This window comes from Rattus norvegicus, chromosome 6 (assembly GCF_021556685.1).
Source record: "Rattus norvegicus strain SHRSP/BbbUtx chromosome 6, alternate assembly SHRSP_T2T, whole genome shotgun sequence".
Classification (NCBI taxonomy): Eukaryota; Metazoa; Chordata; class Mammalia; order Rodentia; family Muridae; genus Rattus; species Rattus norvegicus.
Window position 1 is genome coordinate 54,512,404 of NC_141539.1, and position 19,781 is coordinate 54,532,184.

The window sequence follows — 19,781 nt, forward strand, 5'->3', positions numbered from 1 at the left end:
AAGTGTGCATGTGGCACCTGGAGTATATGTGTGTGGGTGTGTGCATAGAGGTCAAAGGTCGATGTCAGATGTCCTGTATCACTCTCTACCTATTCCCTTGAGAACGAGGCTCTCAAACTTGGAGTGAGGATGCTGGTCAGCTAGCCCTAGCAATCCTCCTGTCTTCCCTTTGTGTGGCATGAGGATACAGGTTTAAGCATAGCCATCCCAGCATTTTATATAGATGCTGGGTTCTGAAGTCAGATCTTCATCCTTATACAGCAAACATTCTTAGACACTGAGCCATCTCCAGTCTCTCACTGATGCTTTGAAATTGATTTTATTCTCACTCTTGTTTACTTTTTTGGTCTTAGGATGAAATCAAAAATTGTTGAGCCATACAATAAAATAGTAGCCCGTACTGCACAGCTGGCAAGGCTTCAGGTAGGTAATCACATCTGCTGCTTCTTTTTTTTAAACTTACTTTTACAACCCACCGTAGTTTCCCCTCCCTCCTCTCCTTCCAGTTCCTCCCTTCAACCTCTCCTTCCCCCTCGACCCATCCCATCCGTTCTCCTCCCTTTCCTCAGCAAAGGGCAGGGCTCCATGGATCTCAATCTCAAATATACCAAGTTGCATGAGTCTAGGAAACTCCCTCTTTTATTAAGGCTGGGCGTGCCAGTCCAGTAGGAGGAAAGGGTCCCAAAGGCAGGCAGGCAACAGAGTGAGAGATAACCTCTGCTCCCACTATTAGGAGTCCCACAAGAAGACCAAGCTACACAACTATTAGGTATGTGTAGAGGGCCTTGGCCAGTCTTATGTAGGCTCCCTGGTTTGCAGTTCAGTCTCCGTAAGCTTGTGTCAGCTTCTGTGAGCACCTGTGAGCCCAGGTTAGTAGATTCTGTAGGGTTTCTTGTGGTATCCTGGACTCTTCTGGCTCCTACAATCATTCCTCTCCCTCCTCCACAGGATTCCCCAAGCTCCTCCTAGTGTTTGGCTGTGGGTCTCTGCCTCTCTTCCCATCAGTTGCTGGATGAAGCCTCTCTGATGACCGTTATGCTAGGCATCAATCTATGAATATAGCAGAATATCATTAGAATCATTTCATTGACTTTTTTTTTTTCCTTTTTTGCCAGTCATGATTGGTTCTATCCTAGGTCCTAGGTCTCTGGGCTATCCAACTTCTGGGTCATGTCCTTCCAAGTAGTGTTGGGTGGATTACCTCTCATGGCATGGGTCTCAAGATGGACCAGTTGGCCACTTCCTCATGTTCTGTGCCGTATTTACCCCAGCACATCTTGTAGGCAGGACAAATTGTAGGTTAAAGGTTTTGTGGCTGGATTGGTGTTCTAATCCCTCCATTGGAAGTCTTACCTAGTTACAGGAGATGACCAGTTCAGGCTCCATATCCCCATTGCTAGGAGTCTTAGCTCACCCTCATAGATTCCTGGCAGTTTCTGTTATCTTAGATTTCTAGCTTGTCCCAGAAATGCCTCCTCTCCTGATTTCAGTTGCCTTTCCCAGTACTCTCTCCCTCTTTCCTTCTGCCATCTGATCCCTCCTGTTCCCATCCCCTTTCTCCAATCATGAGTCCTCTAACCCCCAGCCACCTGAGATGTCTATTCTAGCTCCCCTTTACAGTGACATTCATGCATCCCCTCCACCCTTTCCTCTTGAGTTCTCCTTGTTACCTAGCCTCTCTGCCTCTGTGGATCGTAGCATGGTTATCCTTTACTTTAAGGTTAATGATCCACTTATAAGTGGGTATATACCATGTTTCTCTTTCTGGGTTTAGATTACCTCACTCAGGATGAGCTTTTCTAATTCCACCCACTTTGCTGCAAATTTCATGATGATGTTGTTTTTTTGCAGCTGAGTAATAGTCCAATGTGTAAATGCACCACATTTTCTTTATCCACTCTTCAGGTGGAGAATATCTAGATTGTTTCCAGCTTCTGGCTATTACAAATAAAGCTGCTATGAGCATAGTTGAGAAGTGTCTTTGTGGTAGTGTGGAGTGTACTTTGGGAATATGCCGAAGAAAGTATAGCTGGGTCTTGGAGCAGATCAATTCCCAGTTTTCAAGGGAACTGCCATATTGATTTTCAAAGTGGCTGTATAAGTTTATGCTTCCACTAGCAAAGGAGGAGTGTTCCCCTTGTCCCACAACCTCGCCAGCGCGAGCTGCCACTTGTGTTTTTATCTTACCCATTCTGACAGGCATGAGATGGAGTATCAGAGTTGTTTTTATTTGTATTTCTCTGATAGCTAAGGATGTTGGACATTTCTTTGTTTCTCAGCCATTTGAGATTCTTCTGTTGATAATTCTGTTTAGGTCTGTACTCTACTTTTAATTGAATTATTTGGGTGTTTTTTTTTTTGTTTTTGTTTTTGTTTTTTTTGCTATCTGGTTTCTTGAGTTATTTATATATTTTGGACATTAGTCTTCAATCAGGTGTGGAGTTGGTAAAAATACTTTCCATTCCAAAGGCTGGCACTTTGTCCAGTTAACAGTGTCCTTTGCCTTATAGAGCTTTTTGGTTTCATGAGGGCCCATTTATTAATAGCCTGGGCTATTGGTGCTCTGTTCAGGAAGTTGTCCCCTGAACCTATGAGTTCAAAGCTATTCCGTACTTTCTCTTCTGTGAGGTTCACTGTATCCGGCTTTATGTTGAAATCTTTGATGCACTTGGGCTTGGGTTTTGTGCAGGTTGGCAAATATGTATTTATTTGTATGCTTCTACTTGCCTACATCCAGTTAGACCAGCACCATTCTTTTTTACCGTTGTATAATTTTGTTTTCTTTGTGAAAAATCAAGTGTCCAATGTGTATGGCTTTGTTCAATTCTATTGATGAATCTGTCTATTTGTATATGAATAGCATGCAGTTTTTATTACTATTGCTCTATGGTAAAGCTTGAAATCAGGGATGGTGATTCCTCTGGATGGTCTTTTATTGTACAGTGTGTTTTCAGCTATCTGGGGGCTTTTTCTTCTTCTTTTTCCTTTTCTTTTTCTTTTTTTGGTTTTGTTTATGAGTATTCTTTCAAGGTCTGTAAAGAATTGTGTTGGAATTTTGATTGGACTTGTGTTGAATCTGTAGATTGCTTTTGGTAAGATGACCAGTTTTGCTATGTTAATCCTAGTGATTCATGAGCATGCGAGATCTTTCCATATTCTGATATCTTCTCTGAATTATTTCAAGACTTGAAAATCATGTCATACTGGTCTTTAAATTGCTAGGTTACACCAAGGTATTTTATATTATTTGTTGCTGTTGTGAAGGATGTTGTTTTCTTGATTTTTGTTCTCAGCCTGTGTATCGTTGTATATAGGAGGGGTATTGAGTTTTTTTAGCTAATTTTATGCCTAGCTACTTTGCTGAAGTTGTTAATCAGCTGTAGGAGTTCCGTGGTAGAATTTTGGGGGTTGTTTATATATACTATCATATCATTTGTCAGTAGGGATACTTTGACTTCCTCCTTTCCCAGTTTGTATTCCCTGGATCTCCTTTAGTTGCCTTTTGGTTCTACTTGAAACTTCAAGTACTATATTGAGTAGATATTGAGGGAGTGGGCAGCCTTGCCTTATCCCTGGTTTTTTGTGGAATTGCTTTAAGTTGTTCTCCATGTAATTTGATGATGGCTATTGACTTGCTGTTTCTTGCCTTTGTTCTGCTTAGATATATCCCTGGTATCACTGATCTAAGAGTTTTATCATTAAGTGGTGGTGGATTTTTGTTTTGTTTTTATTAAATTATTTATTTATTTATACACTCCAGATTTTATTCCCCTCCCAGTGCAATCCCCCCCGCCCAACTGTTCCGCATCCCATCCCCTCCGCCTCCCCCTCGGGCTCCCCTGCCCGTGTCTCCACAGGATGTCCCCACCCCTCCCACCCCACCAGACCTCTAAACTTCCTGGGGCCTCCAGTCTCTTGAGGGTAGGTGCATCTTCTCTGACTGAACCCAGGCCCAGGAGTCCTCTGCTGTACATGTGTTGGGGGCCTCATCTCGGCCGGTGTGTGCTGCCTGGTTGGTGATTCAGTATCTGAGAGATCTCAGGAGTTCATGTTAATTTCAATTTCTGGTCTTCCTACAGGGTTGTCCTCCTCCTCAGCTTCCACTAGCTTTTCCCTAATTCAACCAGAGGGGTCAGCAGCTTTTGTTCATTGGTTAGGTGCACATATCTGCATCTGACTCTTTCAGCTGCTTGGGTCTTTTGGAGGACGGTCATGATAGGTCCCTTTTTGTGAACACCCCATAGTCTCAGTAATGATGTGAGGTCTTGGGGCCTCTCCTTGAGCTGGATCCCACTTTCGGCCTGTCGCTGGACCTTCTTTTCCTCAGACTCTTCTCCATTTCCATCCCTGCATTTCTTTCAGACAGGAAGAATTATGGGTCAGAGCTTTGACTGTGGGATAGCAACCCGACTCAACCACTCCCACCTCCCTGCCCTGGCATTCCCCAATACTGTGGCATCGAGCCTTCATAGCACCAAGGGACTCTTTTCCCACTGATGTCCGACAAGGCCATCTGCTATATATGTTGCTGGAGCCATGAGTGACTCCATGTGTACTCTTTAGATGGTGGTTTAGTCCCTGGGAGCTCTGGGGTATCTGGTTGGTTGATACTATTGTTCTTCCTATGGGGTTGCAAACCCCTTCAGCTCCTTCAGGCCTTTTTCTAACACCTCCATTGGGGACCCCATTCTTAGTCCAGTGGTTGGCTGCAAGCATCTGCCTCTGTATTTGTCAAGTTCTGGCAGAGTCTCTTTAGACAGCTATATCAGGCTCCTGTCAGCAAGCATTTTTTGGCATCCACAATAGTATCTGAGTTTGATATCTGTATACGGGATGCATCCCCAGGTGGGATAGTCTCTGAATGTCCTTTCGTCTAGTTTCTGCTCCACATGTTGTCTCCATATTTCCTCCCTTGAGTATTTTGTTCTCCGTTATAAGAAGGACTGAAGCATCTGCACTTTGGTCTTCCTTCTTCTTGAGCTTCATGTGGTCTTTGAGTTGTATCTTGGGTATTTTGAGCTTTTGGGTTAATATCCACTTATCAGTGAGTGCATACCATTGTGTTCTTTTATGATTGGGTTACCTCACTCAGGATGATATTTTCTAATTCCATTCATTTGCCTAAGAATTTCATGAAGTCATTGTTTTTAATAGCTGAGCAGTATTCTTCATAGAGTTAGAAAGAGCAATTTGCAAATTCATTTGGAATAACAAAACACCCAGGATAGTCCATACACATACAGCCACCAAACTCAGACCATATTGCTGATGCTAAGAAGTGCATGCTGACAGGAAACTGATATAGCTGTCTCCTGAGAGGCTCTGCCAGAGTCTGACAAATACAGATGTGGATACTCTTAGACAAAATTGAATGGGGTCCCCAATGGACGAGTTAGAGAAAGAATTGAAAGAGCTGAAGGGGTTTGCAACCCCATAGGAAGAGCAACAATATCAACCAAGAGCTTCCAGGGACTAAACCAGCATCCAAAGACTATACATGGACAGACCCATGGCTCCAGCTGCATATGTAGCAGAGGATGGCCTTGTTGGGCATCAATAGAAGGAGAAGCCCTTGGTCCTGCCAAGGCTCGATGCCCCAGTGCAGGGAAATGTCAGGGCTGGGACTCCAAGTACAGCATCACATTAGGGAAGCCTCAGTAACATGTGATATGGCAGACAGGAGGAAAGAATACTTATTGGATACAGAAGCTGCCTTACCTATCATAACCCAACTCATCGGCCATTTGCCCGATGCCAACTGCCCAGTGGCAGACACGGGTGAGCAGCCTAAGGGAAGATGATTTCCTGCTGGGTAGGAATCTCCTTAACGAGCTGGGTATTTCTATCTCCCTGAAGGAAGAACAGAGGTATGTTTCTAAGGAGCCAGAGCAGAGTGTCACCTATCAGCTTTCCTTAGTACTCATGACACAGGACTTCAACATGTCCCAGAAAACATAAAAGATTCCAATGGATGGCTCCACACTCCTGTGCATGCAGGCTGTACAAATAGGATTCAGTGAATTAAAAAAAAATATTTTCAACAGGACAGGAATGTACAAAGGGTATCTGTTAGTCAGGTCTAAGGAAGAGAAGGGGAAGTTAGGGGGATGTAATCAGGATACATTGTACGCATGTGTTGAATCACTGAAGAGTAACATCAATAGAAGAAGACATTCAACATCAACCAGACCTCTACCCCTTCATGAGCAAGCATACTTATTCACCTGTATACACCACAGGCACAACAAATTTTCACACTTATAAAACAATATGAAAAATAAAGAAAAAGACATGAGACCACCATCCCCTGAACTCCATATTCTGGCCCATAACCATCTGCTTTACCAGAGGCCAGCACAATTTGTTCTAGGGTCCCCAGCTCTGCCAACAGCCTCCTAGTGTACCCCATGCCTGGGTCTTCATATTCCAGAACATAACTCAGGCTTTATCAGAGGCACCAATACTAGGAAACACAGAGACCAAGCAGGTACCCAGAACCCCAGAGGTAATGTTGGCATCCAATACCCCAGAGGTCACACAGGTCACAAAAAACGAAGCAGAGATATCTTAGATATCAACATTTTTTTTTCTTTTCTTCTTTCTTTTTTTCGGAGCTGGGGACCGAACCCAGGGCCTTGTGCTTGCTAGGCAAGCGCTTTACCACTGAGCTAAATCCCCAACCCGAAGCAGAGATATCTTACTTGACCTAAAAACTCACTGGTAACTAGAACCCCAGTTTGCTCAGGACAGAAGATCAGAGAATAAAAAGAAACCAAGGGAAAATACAACTAAAAAGCAGCCAACAAAAATAGACTCAGAAATCGTCACCTAAACCTCTAACACCCCTACAGATGACTAGAGGCCAGTGTAAGAGCACAGTCAACAACAGCCAAGGCAATAAATACAGCTCCACCACAGCCCAGCTATTCTATTACAGCGAGACCTGGATATTCCAGCACAGCTGAAGCACATAAACATGACCTTAAATCCAATTTCAGGATGACAGAGGCCCTGTAGAGAAAAAATCCCTTAAAAAATACAAGAAAATACAAACAAGCAGGAGAAGGCAATGAATAATGCTTTTCAGAATTAGAAATGGGAATAGAAGCCATGAAGAAAACACAAACTAAAGCATCCAAGAGATGAAAATCTAGGTAAGTGAGTAGAAACTACAGACACAAGCATCACCACCAGAATACATGAGGTGGAAGAGAGAATCTCAGGTGTAGTAGATATGTACAATAGAAAAAAAGTGATCCATCAGTCAAAGAAAATGTTAAGATCTTTTCCCAATCTGTCAGTTGCCGTTTTGTCCTAATGACAATGTCCTGTGCCTTACAGAAGCTTTGCAATTTTATGAGGACCCATTTGTCAATTCTTGATCTTAGAGCATAAGCCATTGGTGTACTGTTCAGGAAATTTTCCTCTGTGCCCATGTGTTCAAGGCTCTTCCCTACTTTCTCTTATATTAATTTGAGTGTATCTCGTTTTATGTGGAGGTCTTTGATCCACTTGGACTTGAGCTTTGTGCAGGGCAATAAGAATGGATCGATCTGCATTCTTCTACATGCTGACCTCCAGTTGAACCAGCACCATTTATTGAAAATGCCGTCCTTTTTCCACTGGATGGTTTTAGCTCCTTTATCCTTTATCAAAGATCAAGTGACCATAGGTGTATGGGTTAATTTCTGGGTCTTCAATTCTATTTCACTGATCTACCTGCCTGTCTCTGTACCAATACCATGCAGTTTTTTTTATCACTATTGCTCTGTAATACTGCTTGAGGTCAGGGATGGTGATTCCCCCAGAAATTCTTTTATTACTGAGAATAGTTTTCACTATCCTGGGTGTTTTGTTATTCCAAATGAATTTGCAAATTGCTCTTTCTAACTCTATGAAGAATTGAGTTGGAATTTTGATGGGGATTGCATTGAATCTGTAGATCGCTTTTGGCAAAATGGCCATTTTTACAATATTAATCCTGCTAATCCATTAGCATGGGAGGTCTTTCCATCTTTTGAGATCTTCAATTTCTTTCTTCAGAGACTTGAAGTTCTTGTCATACATATCTTTCACTTGCTTGGTTAGAGTCACACCAAGGCATTTTATATTATTTGTGACTATTGTGAAGGTTGTCATTTCCCTAATCTCTTTGTCAGCCTGTTTATCCTTTGAGTAGAGGCAGACTACTGATTTGTTTTGAGTTAATTTTATATCCAGCCACTTTGCTGATGTTGTTTATCAGCTGTATGAGTTCTGTGGTGGAATATTTGGGGTCACTTAATTATGTTATTATATCATCTGCAAATCATGATATTTTGACTTCTTTCTTTCCAATTTGTGTCCCTTAGACCTTCTTTTGTTGTCTGATTGCTTTGGCTAGGACTTTGAGTACTAAATTGAATCAGTAGGGAGAGAGTGCGCAGCCTTGTCTATGCCCTGATTTTAGTGGGATTGCTTCCAGTTTCTCTCCATTTAAGCTGATGTTGGATACTGGTTTGCTGTATATTGATTTTACTATTATGGACCTTGTATTCTTGATCTTTCCAAGATTTTTATCATGAAGGGGTGTTGTATTTTGTCAAATACTTTCTCAGCATCTAATGAGATGATGATGTGTTTTTTTTTTTTCCTTTGAGTTCGGTTACATAGTGGATTACGTTGATGGATTTCCATATATTGAACCATCCCTGCATCCCTGAGATGAAGCCTACTTGATCTTGATGGGTGATCGTTTTGATATGTGCTTGGATTCAGTTTGTGAGAATTTATTGAGTATTTCTGCATGGATATTCATAAGGGAAAGAGATACCCACACATCGATAGTTCCCATTCAGTTCCAGAATTAGGCACAAACCACACCCAAATATATGTCTTCACAGAGATCCATTGTTAAGTGGGGAAGAACAGTTAGTGAGGCTGCTTTCTGACTCAGCTAGAAACCCGGCAGCAAGTGACCTTGCTTGTGTGATTTTTAAGGATAGAAAAAGGGAGGTTTCTGTCTGAATTGGTTAGAATGCAGTAATGTATTTGCCTTACATGAACAGTGGGCAAGAGAATTGAGAGGTAAGTGAGGAGATAGAGGAGAAGGGCGAAGGCAAAGGGACCAAGGGAGAGAGTGCAGGGGTGTTTGTCCTGGAGGGTCAAAGGACTGCTTCTTAGGGAAGAGGCAGACGTGGCACATAGGAGAATGGCAATTTATAAAGGTACAAGGGGTAATTCCACGTTAGGATGAGGTGTTTAATTGTTCCCTGAGTGTGTTAATTAGGTCATCCAAAGGAATCATTTGATTGCTATACTTCAATACTTTGATAGCTGAACCTTGGCAGTCCACCTCAGCAGGAAGAAGTGGCCAAATAAGGGAATGGACCTTGGCAACTAACTTTGAGAATGTAATCTAATAATTTTTAGCAAGGTAGATGAAATGGGGAGAAGAGCAAGGTCTGCCAGGGGCATGACCGCCATGATCAAGCTGGCCAGAGTCCCTTCAGAATCCATTATGGATTCATGAAAAGCCACCAAAATTTTCCTGAAATTGAACCCTGTCTGCCACTGTAAAGGGGGAATATATCCTGGTACTGTCTTCATCTCCATTCAATGTGTCCTGTAATGAGAACAGATTTCCTTGATTGGGTTTTGTTGACTGTTTCCTGACCTCAGTCTGTTTGACTGAGTATCCTCTGAGATTGGCTAGATGGATAGTCTGGAGGGCAGAGAGGAAAAGGTACTTATTTCCTGTGGGAATAGTCAGGAGAGGGAAGGAGAGGAGGGAAAGAGTCTGGAGAGAGCCAATGGGAGGTAGTGAGGAGATAGTAGGTAGTCCCATTGGCTTCTGTGTCTTTGTAGTAGGTGTGGCAGACGTACAGGAAGTTTGTTGACAAGGTATTGTGTGGGGATGGGAGTTACTCAGTATATCTGGTAGTCATACAGACCTAGAAGCAGTTCCTCAGTTTCCAGTCTGGATGTCAGAGCCTGGACATAGGAGATTTTCCACTACTCTCCCTCCATTAGAGAGCAGATAGAGCTAGAGAATTACAGTTTAAAGACCTATCTTCAGTGGTCTTGGCGTCTTCATTTGTATTGATGCTGGGTAGTAGTGCTAAGGGAAATCAACTTCTTAAGATACTATAAATTAAATTGTTCCCAGTTAGAAATTGGGTACCCAAGTAGAAGGTTCTTTGTAAAATTGGTAATATTTCCCTAAACATGAGAAAGAATAAAGGACATGTCTAATGGCCAGAAATAGAAAAGAAACAGATATGTTTCAGAGTGCATGTCAGTACATTTACACACTCTGGGATGCCTAAGAGAGAGTGATGATTGAATGAGACAGATAGCTGTAGATCACTGTGAGGGAGGAAGGGAAGTAGTTAAAGGGGCTTGAGAAGCCTGCACATCAAACCAAGCCTCAATAATGCCTATGCTAGGGAAGTTTGTCTTAGCAATGTGTTGCCCTTTAAATTCTTCTGTGACCTGGGGGTCTTCCTGAGCTGAGGTTTTTAATCATTTTTACTCTGTTTACTGTGTTTACATTTTAAACACTGCGGAAACTGATGTTCTTGTTTAACCTGTCTCTTCCTTGAGTTCCAAGTTAGTTTAAGTGTATGTGGTATAGGAAAGCAAGAAGGAAATAGCTATGAGGCATTTTTGCCTTGAGAATAAAATTCCTATGATTATGTCGCCAATTAGAAGAAAGTATCTTTTTATACCTTTCTCTCCTGCCCACACTTCCATTTCAGTCTCTTCCCAGAAAGCCTTTTCTTCCCTAAAGTAGAAGATTCTGGCTTCATCTATATACATGAATACTTCAGTTGAATTTAATTATCACCCCAAGGATTATCTTTATCTTAATTCATTTTAGTAATATTGTTTTCTTATGAATTGCTTTAGTTTTTTCAGAAAAAGTTTGAAGAGCTTATAATCTTTTACATTGAGCATTTAAATTTTAAAGAATCAATGAAAATTTAAGGTTTTAAACTTTCAACATTCCTATGTTTTTAAAACTATCTGTTTGTTTTAAAATATATAATCAAGTTTATTGATAGGATTCCTTCATAAATTTTAAAAATAATTTTGAGTTACTTATTTCAGTTTTAAAAATTTAAAATCCTATATGTTTTGGCTTTTAAATCTTATTTTTAATTTTAAAAGTATATACGAATATTTTTCTTTTAGTTGATATTATCAAATTATTTCTACTTTTTTTTTTTTTTTTTTGAGTGAAGGCTCACAGAGCCCAAGTTGACCTGAGCCTACTCTGTAGCTGATTCTACCCTCGAATTCCTCCAGCCTGCACTTCTCACTGTTGCCCCTGGCCTTGTGCATTCTGGGCAAGCTGTCTACCAACTGTGTTGTCTCTCTAGCTCTATTTACCTTCATTTGCTATAGGGTATGAATTTACCTTACTGGCTTTATAACTGTTCTCTGAGCAAGTGAATGGATCATGAAGGGAATGAGAACTGTCAAGCTCTGTAAACGATCTAGTAGCATATGGAGCAATTAGGACAGGAAGCCACGAAAAACCCATGCTGATGTGAGACTTGGTGCTAGTTTGAGGCTTATTTTTTTTGTTTATTTTTGAGATTAGAATTTAAGTACAACGTTTCTCCCTTGCGTTTCCTTTCTCCAAGCCTTCCATATACCCCTGACTGCTTACCTTCAAATTAATGGCCTCTTTTTTCATTGTTATTGCATGCATTTATGTATTCTTATGTGCATACATATTCCTAAATGTCACCTGCTGTGTCCAGATAATGTCACATATGAATGTTTTTGGGGCTGGCCATTTGGCACTGGGCAACCAATTGGTGTGCTTTTCTCTGGGGAAGACCACCTCTCCTGCTCCCAGTTTTCCTCATTTGTTTTTTGAGATAGGGTTTTTCTCTGTATCCCGGCTATCCTGGAACTTACTCTCTAAACCAGGTTAGCTTCAAACTCACAGAGATCTGCCTGCCTTTGCCTCCTAAGTGCTGGGAATAAAGACGTGCGCTATCAAGATGATGGTACAGGTTGATTTTATTCTAGTTCCACCTATTTGCCTGCAAATTCCATGATGTCATTTTTTTAAACAGTGGAGTAATACTTCATTGCGTAAGTGTGTCCCGTTTTGTTTAATTATCCTTCAGCTGAAGGACATCTCGGTTGCTTCCAATTTCTGGCTATTATGAATAAAGTTGTTATGCTTATGGTTGGGCAAGTGTTTTTGTGTGAGAAGGGAGCAATCTTTGGGCATATGCCCAAGAATAACATAGCTGGGTCTTGAGGTAGATTGATTACCAATTGTTTAAGGAACTGCCATATTGATTTTCAGTGTGACTGTACAAGTTAGCATTCCCACCAGCAATGGAGGAGTGTTCCCCTTGCTCCACATCCTCCCCAACCTGTGCTGTCACTTGAGCCATTCTGACTTGATCTTAGCCATTCTGACTGTGTGAGGTGGAATCTCAGGGTTGTTTTGATTTGCATATCCCTTTTGGTTAAGGATGTTGAACATTTCTTTAAATGTTTCTCAGCCATTTGAGTTTCCTCTTTTGATAATTATCTGTTTATGTATATACCTCATTTTTAAATTGGGAGTATTTGGGTTTTTTTGATGTCTAGTTCTTGATGTCTAGTTTGTAAAGACTTGTAATAAGCATAGAATTGAGTTTAAAAAGGACTATAAAGTATAGGAATTAACTATACGGTTTGTTAAAGAAATAGAATTTAACTGGGAAAGATGTGATGATGGGACATACAAAATTTAGGCACATTCAGTACTCACTCTTCATATGGTATGAATGCCTTTGTAATTAGATACTGCTTTTTGTATGTTGTGTAACCAAACAAAGTAATTATTTTATGTTATTCTAAACGTATTATTTCCTGTGTCCTTAAGAGCCACAGCGTTCAATGTCTAAGATAAAAGATACAAGATGGAAGATAGGTTAAGCACTGTGTACTTTTGGTCCTGAATTGAATTGGAAAGTATCAGTATGAAGTTGAGATATTTTAACTTAATTTTAAAATATCATAAGCCTTATATATGTACATTTTGTATGCATGTATATGCACAATTTTAATCTGAGAATGTTTTATTTGTATTCTAGAATGAATCAAATGAATATTTATGCCATATTTTAGTTCTGACATTTGCTGCCCATGTCTATGAGAAAAGTTCAGCAGTGAGCAAGCCTAGTTCCAGAATGATCCTGACATTCTGCTTCTTCTTAAAAGAAACAAAGGTCTCTTTGAGAAATCTTTGATTCTAGTTTGGAGGAAGGAAATAAATAAAATATATAAAATGATCTTGAAATATTTACACCAGACACCATAACTTCCAGGTCTGTGACAAAGGAGCTTCAGAGCCAATTCAGAAATATTTTTGGGGACCAGTTAATTCACCTTAACCCAAACTGTAGATCATGAGTGAGGAAGCTCTTGGATTTAAGTAGACTGGTAGAGTTGCTCACTCTTAGAGGTTTTAACTGGCCAAAGTGTTCCATTTGGGCATCAATATGGATTAAAGCTACAGTGAAACCAGAGTCTCTCATGATGGTTAAATACATATTTTCATAATGGAAAAGGTAACCCCACAAAATTGACAATGTCCCCTCTCCACCAGCCATCATTAGCGGATGTTAAGAAACCTGCCTTTTTGGAATTTTATTTCATTTTGGAGGGGAGGGAGAGGTTGATTTATTTCAGAAACAAATCCATGGATAAAGATAACAAAGTTTAGGGAGGGGGATGTTTGCCCGGAAACCGGGAAAGGGAATAACACTCGAAATGTATATAAGAAATACTCAAGTTAATAAAAAAAAAAAAAGATAACAAAGTTTATTGATTGATTTTGGTCGTAGATGCTGCAATAGAAGGAGAAATCACCAAAATGCTAAGCTGTCAGTTTTCTGAAGGAGCAGATGGCTATAGCCTCTCAGGCTGGACTGACCCCAAGCTAGCTCACTCCAGTTACTTTATCCAACCACCATACAAGATTAACTGGATGGGGCTGGGAAAGGTTCCAGATGCTAAAGTTATCTTGCCCTTTGCTGCTCATCAGAGCAGACAACCCACACCAATCTCAGTCCCTTTTACTATGGCTGCCATAATCAACAGTAAGAACTCCAGGTTTGCCAGGAGTGTCTCAGGACCAAGGTCAGTGCAGCTGCAAGCTCTCACACAGCACCAAGGACAGACCTTCCAGAGAGAGACCTTCTTCAAGGTTCAAATGGTCTCATAACAATTTCTCAGCCTCTACTGATTGACCCAAACATAGCAAAGGGTTTGCTAAAACATTCCACTCAAAGCGAGACTGAGGTTTTGTTATACTCTTCAGTACAGAAGTTATGGCCATAAAAGAGACTCAGGTTTCTCTCAGGTGAAGTAAAGAGATGAATAGTGATGTGGCGGAGTATGGTGGCTGACATTCTGTTTTTCTGTGTGCTGGTTCTAAGTGCATTTAGCTGTAAGTCTGTAAGTGCAGATTAGAGTGGTTTATGATTGTGAAAGTCTAAAATACAAGGATAGGAAAGTGATTTTAGGGAATGATGTGTTGGGAATTGGTGAAAATTAATGGCTTTTAGGTTAGCTAGGGCTTGTTGAATGAGGATTTTTATTAATGCTATTGGAAAATTTAACTAATCTGTAAGTGGATAGGGACCAAAGTTTATTTAAAAAGGGCTGAGTATTGAAAACTACTTTTAAGAAGATAAATATTTTATTGAGAGACCATTGTGCAAATTTGTATGTGATAAGAATTGTCTTGAGGCAGTCCTTGCAGGAATGGAGCTTGCTATGTAGTGGGCAGTGAGTAAGGTGATTAAGAAGGAAGCGGTAGACTGGAACTTGAAGCTTACGTTTGAAGGCACTCCCTTTACAGGGCAGGACTGAGTGATTTTTTTTTGACGGATAGTTTTAGGTGATTTAGAGTAATGCTTGGTATTTCTCCCTGTGAAGTATTTAGTGTCTCAGAATGGTTGTGAAAGAGTCTAGATTCCACATTGTTCATCAAAACATGCCAGTTCTGCCTGGCTCTGGGCAGTCCTAGGTGGTAGGAATTTCTTCCTGGAACCCTAGCGCTTGAAAGGTAGAGGTGGGGCTTGAAGAAGTGCAGCAAGCCTGTGTTACACAGCGAGCTTCAGCTCAGGCGGCCCTGCTACCATCCTCAAAACTAATACATACATTAAAAAGAAAGCAAACCAATTTTCTCAACCGAGGAACTGGTAATCGTGGTTATTTTCGTTGTTTAGCTGAGAGCATAGTTATGAAGGTGGTTTTTCAGCATTGCTTTTTATGTTCTAAATTTTATATTTTGCTTTTATTGTATTTTAGAAAGTATCATTTAATTAAACGATGGAGTTTCAAACTGGCTGTTGTGGTGCATGCCTTAAACCCAGCACTTGAGAAGCAGAAGATAGGTAGATTTCTTTGAGTTTCAGGCCAACCTGGTCTGCTTAGCAAGTATCAGGCCAGCCAGAGCTACATAGTGAGATCTTGTCTCCTATAAATAAAATAAATAAATAATGATAGATAGGTTCAATATTTAATTTCTAGGTGAAAATTCTTATTTATTATGTAGTTACTATGAGAAGCAGTTAAGCAAATCTGTTTACTATTTGAGTGCCTCTGACTGTATGTTTTATGTGTGTATTCTATGTGAGTGGATGAGTATGGCTGGGATGGCTGTAGTAGTATGTTTTATATTTACTGATAAAAGACTGTTATACCTAGATGTTTAGTGATGTTTTCTTGGAGCTTTTAATTTTTTGCATATATATATGGAGATATGTGCACATGTATATATGTGCATATGAGGCTAGAGGTGTCGAGTGCCTTTCTCAATCCCTTTCCACCATATTTTCTTGAGATAGGATCTTACTGTCCTTGGAGCTCAACCCTTTAGAAAGAACCAGAGATCCCTAGGAACCCCTCTGACTCCAGTTACTTCCACAGTGCTGGTACCCAGATTTTTATGAGTTGATGGTGTTCGGGGGATCAAGACTGAGGCCTTCAAGTTGTGTGCCAAGCATTTAACAGAGTTATTTTCCCTAGCCCCTGGAGTTTTTACTTTTTAGCAATATACTTAGGGTTTTCCTTAGTAAAAAGCCCTTGCTTTTCATGTAGCCTTGGGTCTCTTCAAAGATGGTAGAGTTGAGCAGCATAGATAATGATCATCTGTGTTTGTTATCACTGTGGAGGCCGGAGGAGAGTATTGCCCTGCTCTTCTCAAAGCAATGCTCTGCATGCACACACATTTGAATTTTTTTTTTTTTTTAAAAACCACAGTTACATTTGGGAAAGAAAAAGAACTAGAAAATGACATAAAAGTTAGTAATAGCTTTTTCATTTTTTTATTTAACAAATATTCTTTTTTATAATTTATTGATAAAGCCTATTAGGAAAGTCCAAGCAGATAAAGATAATTTATCCTTTAAGGATTAGTGAAATTGAGAGTTTTAAAGGGTATTCCCTTAGACATTGAGGCAAGAGAAACTAGAGTGTTTGCATAGTAGGAAGACAAGCACAGCCAAGTCATCGTCTGGGGATGTCAACAACCAGAATCGATGCATGGTCATCGCTCTACAGATTATCGTCTAAGTGCATAGAAACATGGTCTTAGCGTTGGGACTTTTTGAACCTTTGCATTTGACAATGGCTGGTCACCGGTCTAGGGCAGGGTTAGAATCTTCGACCTCATAGTATCTCAGTCTCAAATTGAATCCACTGGGATAAGTTGGGGTTTATTATAAAGGTTAAACATGGACTTGTGGATGTTCTTCCTAAATATATGTAATTACTTGGGGTACCCAGTGGGAAACAAAAGCTGTACAAATCTTTTCACATCCAGAAAGACCGGAAAGCTTCACAACGCACTTCATAGAGCTACTGGACTTTCTTAATACTGTGTTTCTTGAATAGGTTGCCTGTGATTTGCTTCGGAGAATAATTCGCATCTTATATCTCAGTAAGAGACTCCAGGGACAACTGCAAGGAGGAAGTAGGGAGATAACAAAAGCTGCTCAGAGTCTCAATGAACTTGGTGAGTCCTTTCGTGATTAAACATTGGCAGAAGTTTGACAGTTTAGCTTGGTTGATTTGCTGACATTTGTTATCACTATCAACAAGTACTACTAGTTTTATTTTAAAATGGCTGTTTATAACATTGTAATAATCAATGTTCCTCTTCAGAAAGGGTGGGTAAAATTAGACTTTTTGAAAGTGCTGTTTGCTTTAGAAATGATCATACAGTAAAATTGGCTTTTGTGATGAATAGGTGTGTATAAATTTTAACAAGGAAAAGTTTGAGTAATTGTGACCGTAATCATGATACAAAACCCTTTGACCACTCTTGGAAACAGGCTTATCATTACTTGATGAGGGGACTCCCTTCCTGCTGACCTGGCAGCCACCATCAGTTTTCTATCATTATAGTTTTGTCCAGCAATACTGACACATATGTGGAGTCATAAACTCCATAACCTTTTGAGTCTGGCTTCTCGTCCCCAGCTTTTAATACCTTTGAGAGTTTTTCAAATTGTTGGGTATATTACAGTATATATCTTCTGTGCTGTCAATGGGGATTGTCTTTTGAGTCACTGGTTGAAGGACAATTTGAGTTCTTTTTAGCTTTTAGTGATTATGAATAGAGTGGTTTGTAAATACTTCTGTGTAGGTTTTGTTGAGATTTCTTTGGAGGAAATATTCAGAAGAAAGGCTATTTATTAGGTGATAAATCCCATGTTGATGTGATGTCTAGATGTCTTTAGTCATTTATTTCTTGGATATTTAAAACAGGTTTTTGAAATTCAAGGGTTTAGAGTTATGGTTTTGTTGGCTAACAAGCTTTAAGTTCCATAGTTTTTCAGGGGAAAGTAGGAATAGCCAGTGAGTACAGATAGAAGCCAACGCCTGGGTTCTGAGCAGACTTTGTGGGTTTCTTGTTGTCATTGGGTACCCAGTAATTTTTAAGAAGTGATATTTAGTCTTTTATAGATTCAGGTCTTTGATTATGTATATCTTAAATATTGTCGGTTTGCTTACCCTTGATGGCATGGTTATGCCAAAGGAACATGAGAAAAATGTGTTTGACATGTTCTGAGTTTTCCTGGTATTGATATTTCAATTGCAAAGTCTTGTTTAATGCAGTGGTTCTCAAGCTGTGAGTTGTGATTCCTTTGGGGCCACAGCTCAGATATTTACATTATAATTCATAACAGCAAAATTACAGTTATTAAGTCATAAGGAAATAATTTTATGGTTGGGAGTCACCACGACATGAGAACTGTATTAAAGGGCTATGGGAAGGTTGAGAATCACTGCTATAATGTTTATATCATATTTTCATATATGATCATGTACATGATCATATATTTTCATATATATGACCAAAGAAATAACTTTCCAAATCATGCTTTAACATTTCATTTGTGTGATACTTAAATATAGACATTGGTTAGGCTCATCATGATAAATGCTATTTATTTTGCTGGAATATATTATACCAAAGTTAATTTTGTAAGCAGTGAGTAATATTTGAGTTTTTTTTTAAAGATTCATTTTTTTATTTTAAAAATTTAAAATTCATTCTTATGTATATCACCTGGTTGGTTTTTATTTGGACTCAGGTTATATACACATACATGTCTATGTATGTAATGATAATCAAAGAAATAGGAGATATCAATTTGAAAATTGGGGGAGCATGGTAGGAGAATGAGGGAGGGTAAATGGGAGGTCTGGAGGGAGGAAAGAAAAGGAAAATGATGCAATTCTATTTCAATGAAACCAATGAAAAATTTTGAACTTTTAGGCTAATATCCACTTTTCAGTGAGTGCATACCATGTGTGTTCTTTTATGACTGGGTTACCTCACTCAGGATGATCCATTTGCCTAAGAATTTCAGGAAGTCATTTTTTTTCTTTCTTTCTTTTTTTTTTTATTAACTTGAGTATTTCTTATTTACATTTCGAATGTTATTCCCTTTCCCGGTTTCCAGGCAAATATCCCCCTAATCCCTCCGCTCCCCTTCTTTATGGGTGTTCCCCTCCCCACCCTCTCCCCATTGCCGCCCTCCCCCCAACAATCACGTTCACTGGGGGTTCAGTCTTAGCAGGACCAAGGGCTTCCTCTTACACTGGTGATCTTACTAGGATATTCATTGCTACCTATGAGGTCAGAGTCCAGGGTCAGTCCATGTATAGTCTTTAGGTAGTGGCTTAGTCACTGGAAGCTCTAGTTGCTTGGCATTGTTGTTCATAAGGGGTCTCGAGCCCCTTCAAGCTCTTCCAGTTCTTTCTCTGATTCCTTCAACGGGGGTCCTATTCTCAGTTCAGTGGTTTGCTGCTGGCATTCGCCTCTGTATTTGCTGTATTCTGGCAGTGTCTCTCAGGAGAGATCTACATCCGGCTCCTGTCGGCCTGCACTTCTTTGCTTCATCCATCTTGTCTAATTGGGTGGCTGTATATGTATGGGCCACATGAGGGGCAGGCTCTGAATGGGTGTTCCTTCAGTCTCTGTTTTAATCTTTGCCTCTCTATTCCCTGCCAAGGGTATTCTTGTTCCCCCTTTTAAAGAAGGAGTGAAGCATTCACATTTTGATCATCCGTCTTGAAGTTTCATGTGTTCTAGGCATCTAAGGTAATTCAAGCATTTGGGCTAATAGCCACTTATCAATGAGTGCATGCCATGTGTGTTTTTCTGTGATTGGGTTACCTCAGTCAGGATGATATTTTCCAGTTCCAACCATTTGTCTATGAATTTCATAAAGGCATTGTTTTTGATAGCTGAGTAATATTCCATT

General features: G+C 40.0%; 1 protein-coding gene across 4 annotated transcripts in view; it reads left to right on the top strand.

The window, feature by feature from the left end:
- Cog5 (component of oligomeric golgi complex 5) overlaps positions 1–19,781 on the top strand; it is a 310,546-nt gene that overhangs the window by 16,105 nt on the left and 274,660 nt on the right. For all 4 annotated transcript variants that reach the window (XM_087553191.1, XM_087553193.1, XM_087553190.1 and 1 more), the window contains 2 exon segments: positions 354–423; positions 16,900–17,020. In XM_087553191.1, the coding sequence (XP_087409317.1) occupies positions 354–423; positions 16,900–17,020 (191 nt within the window).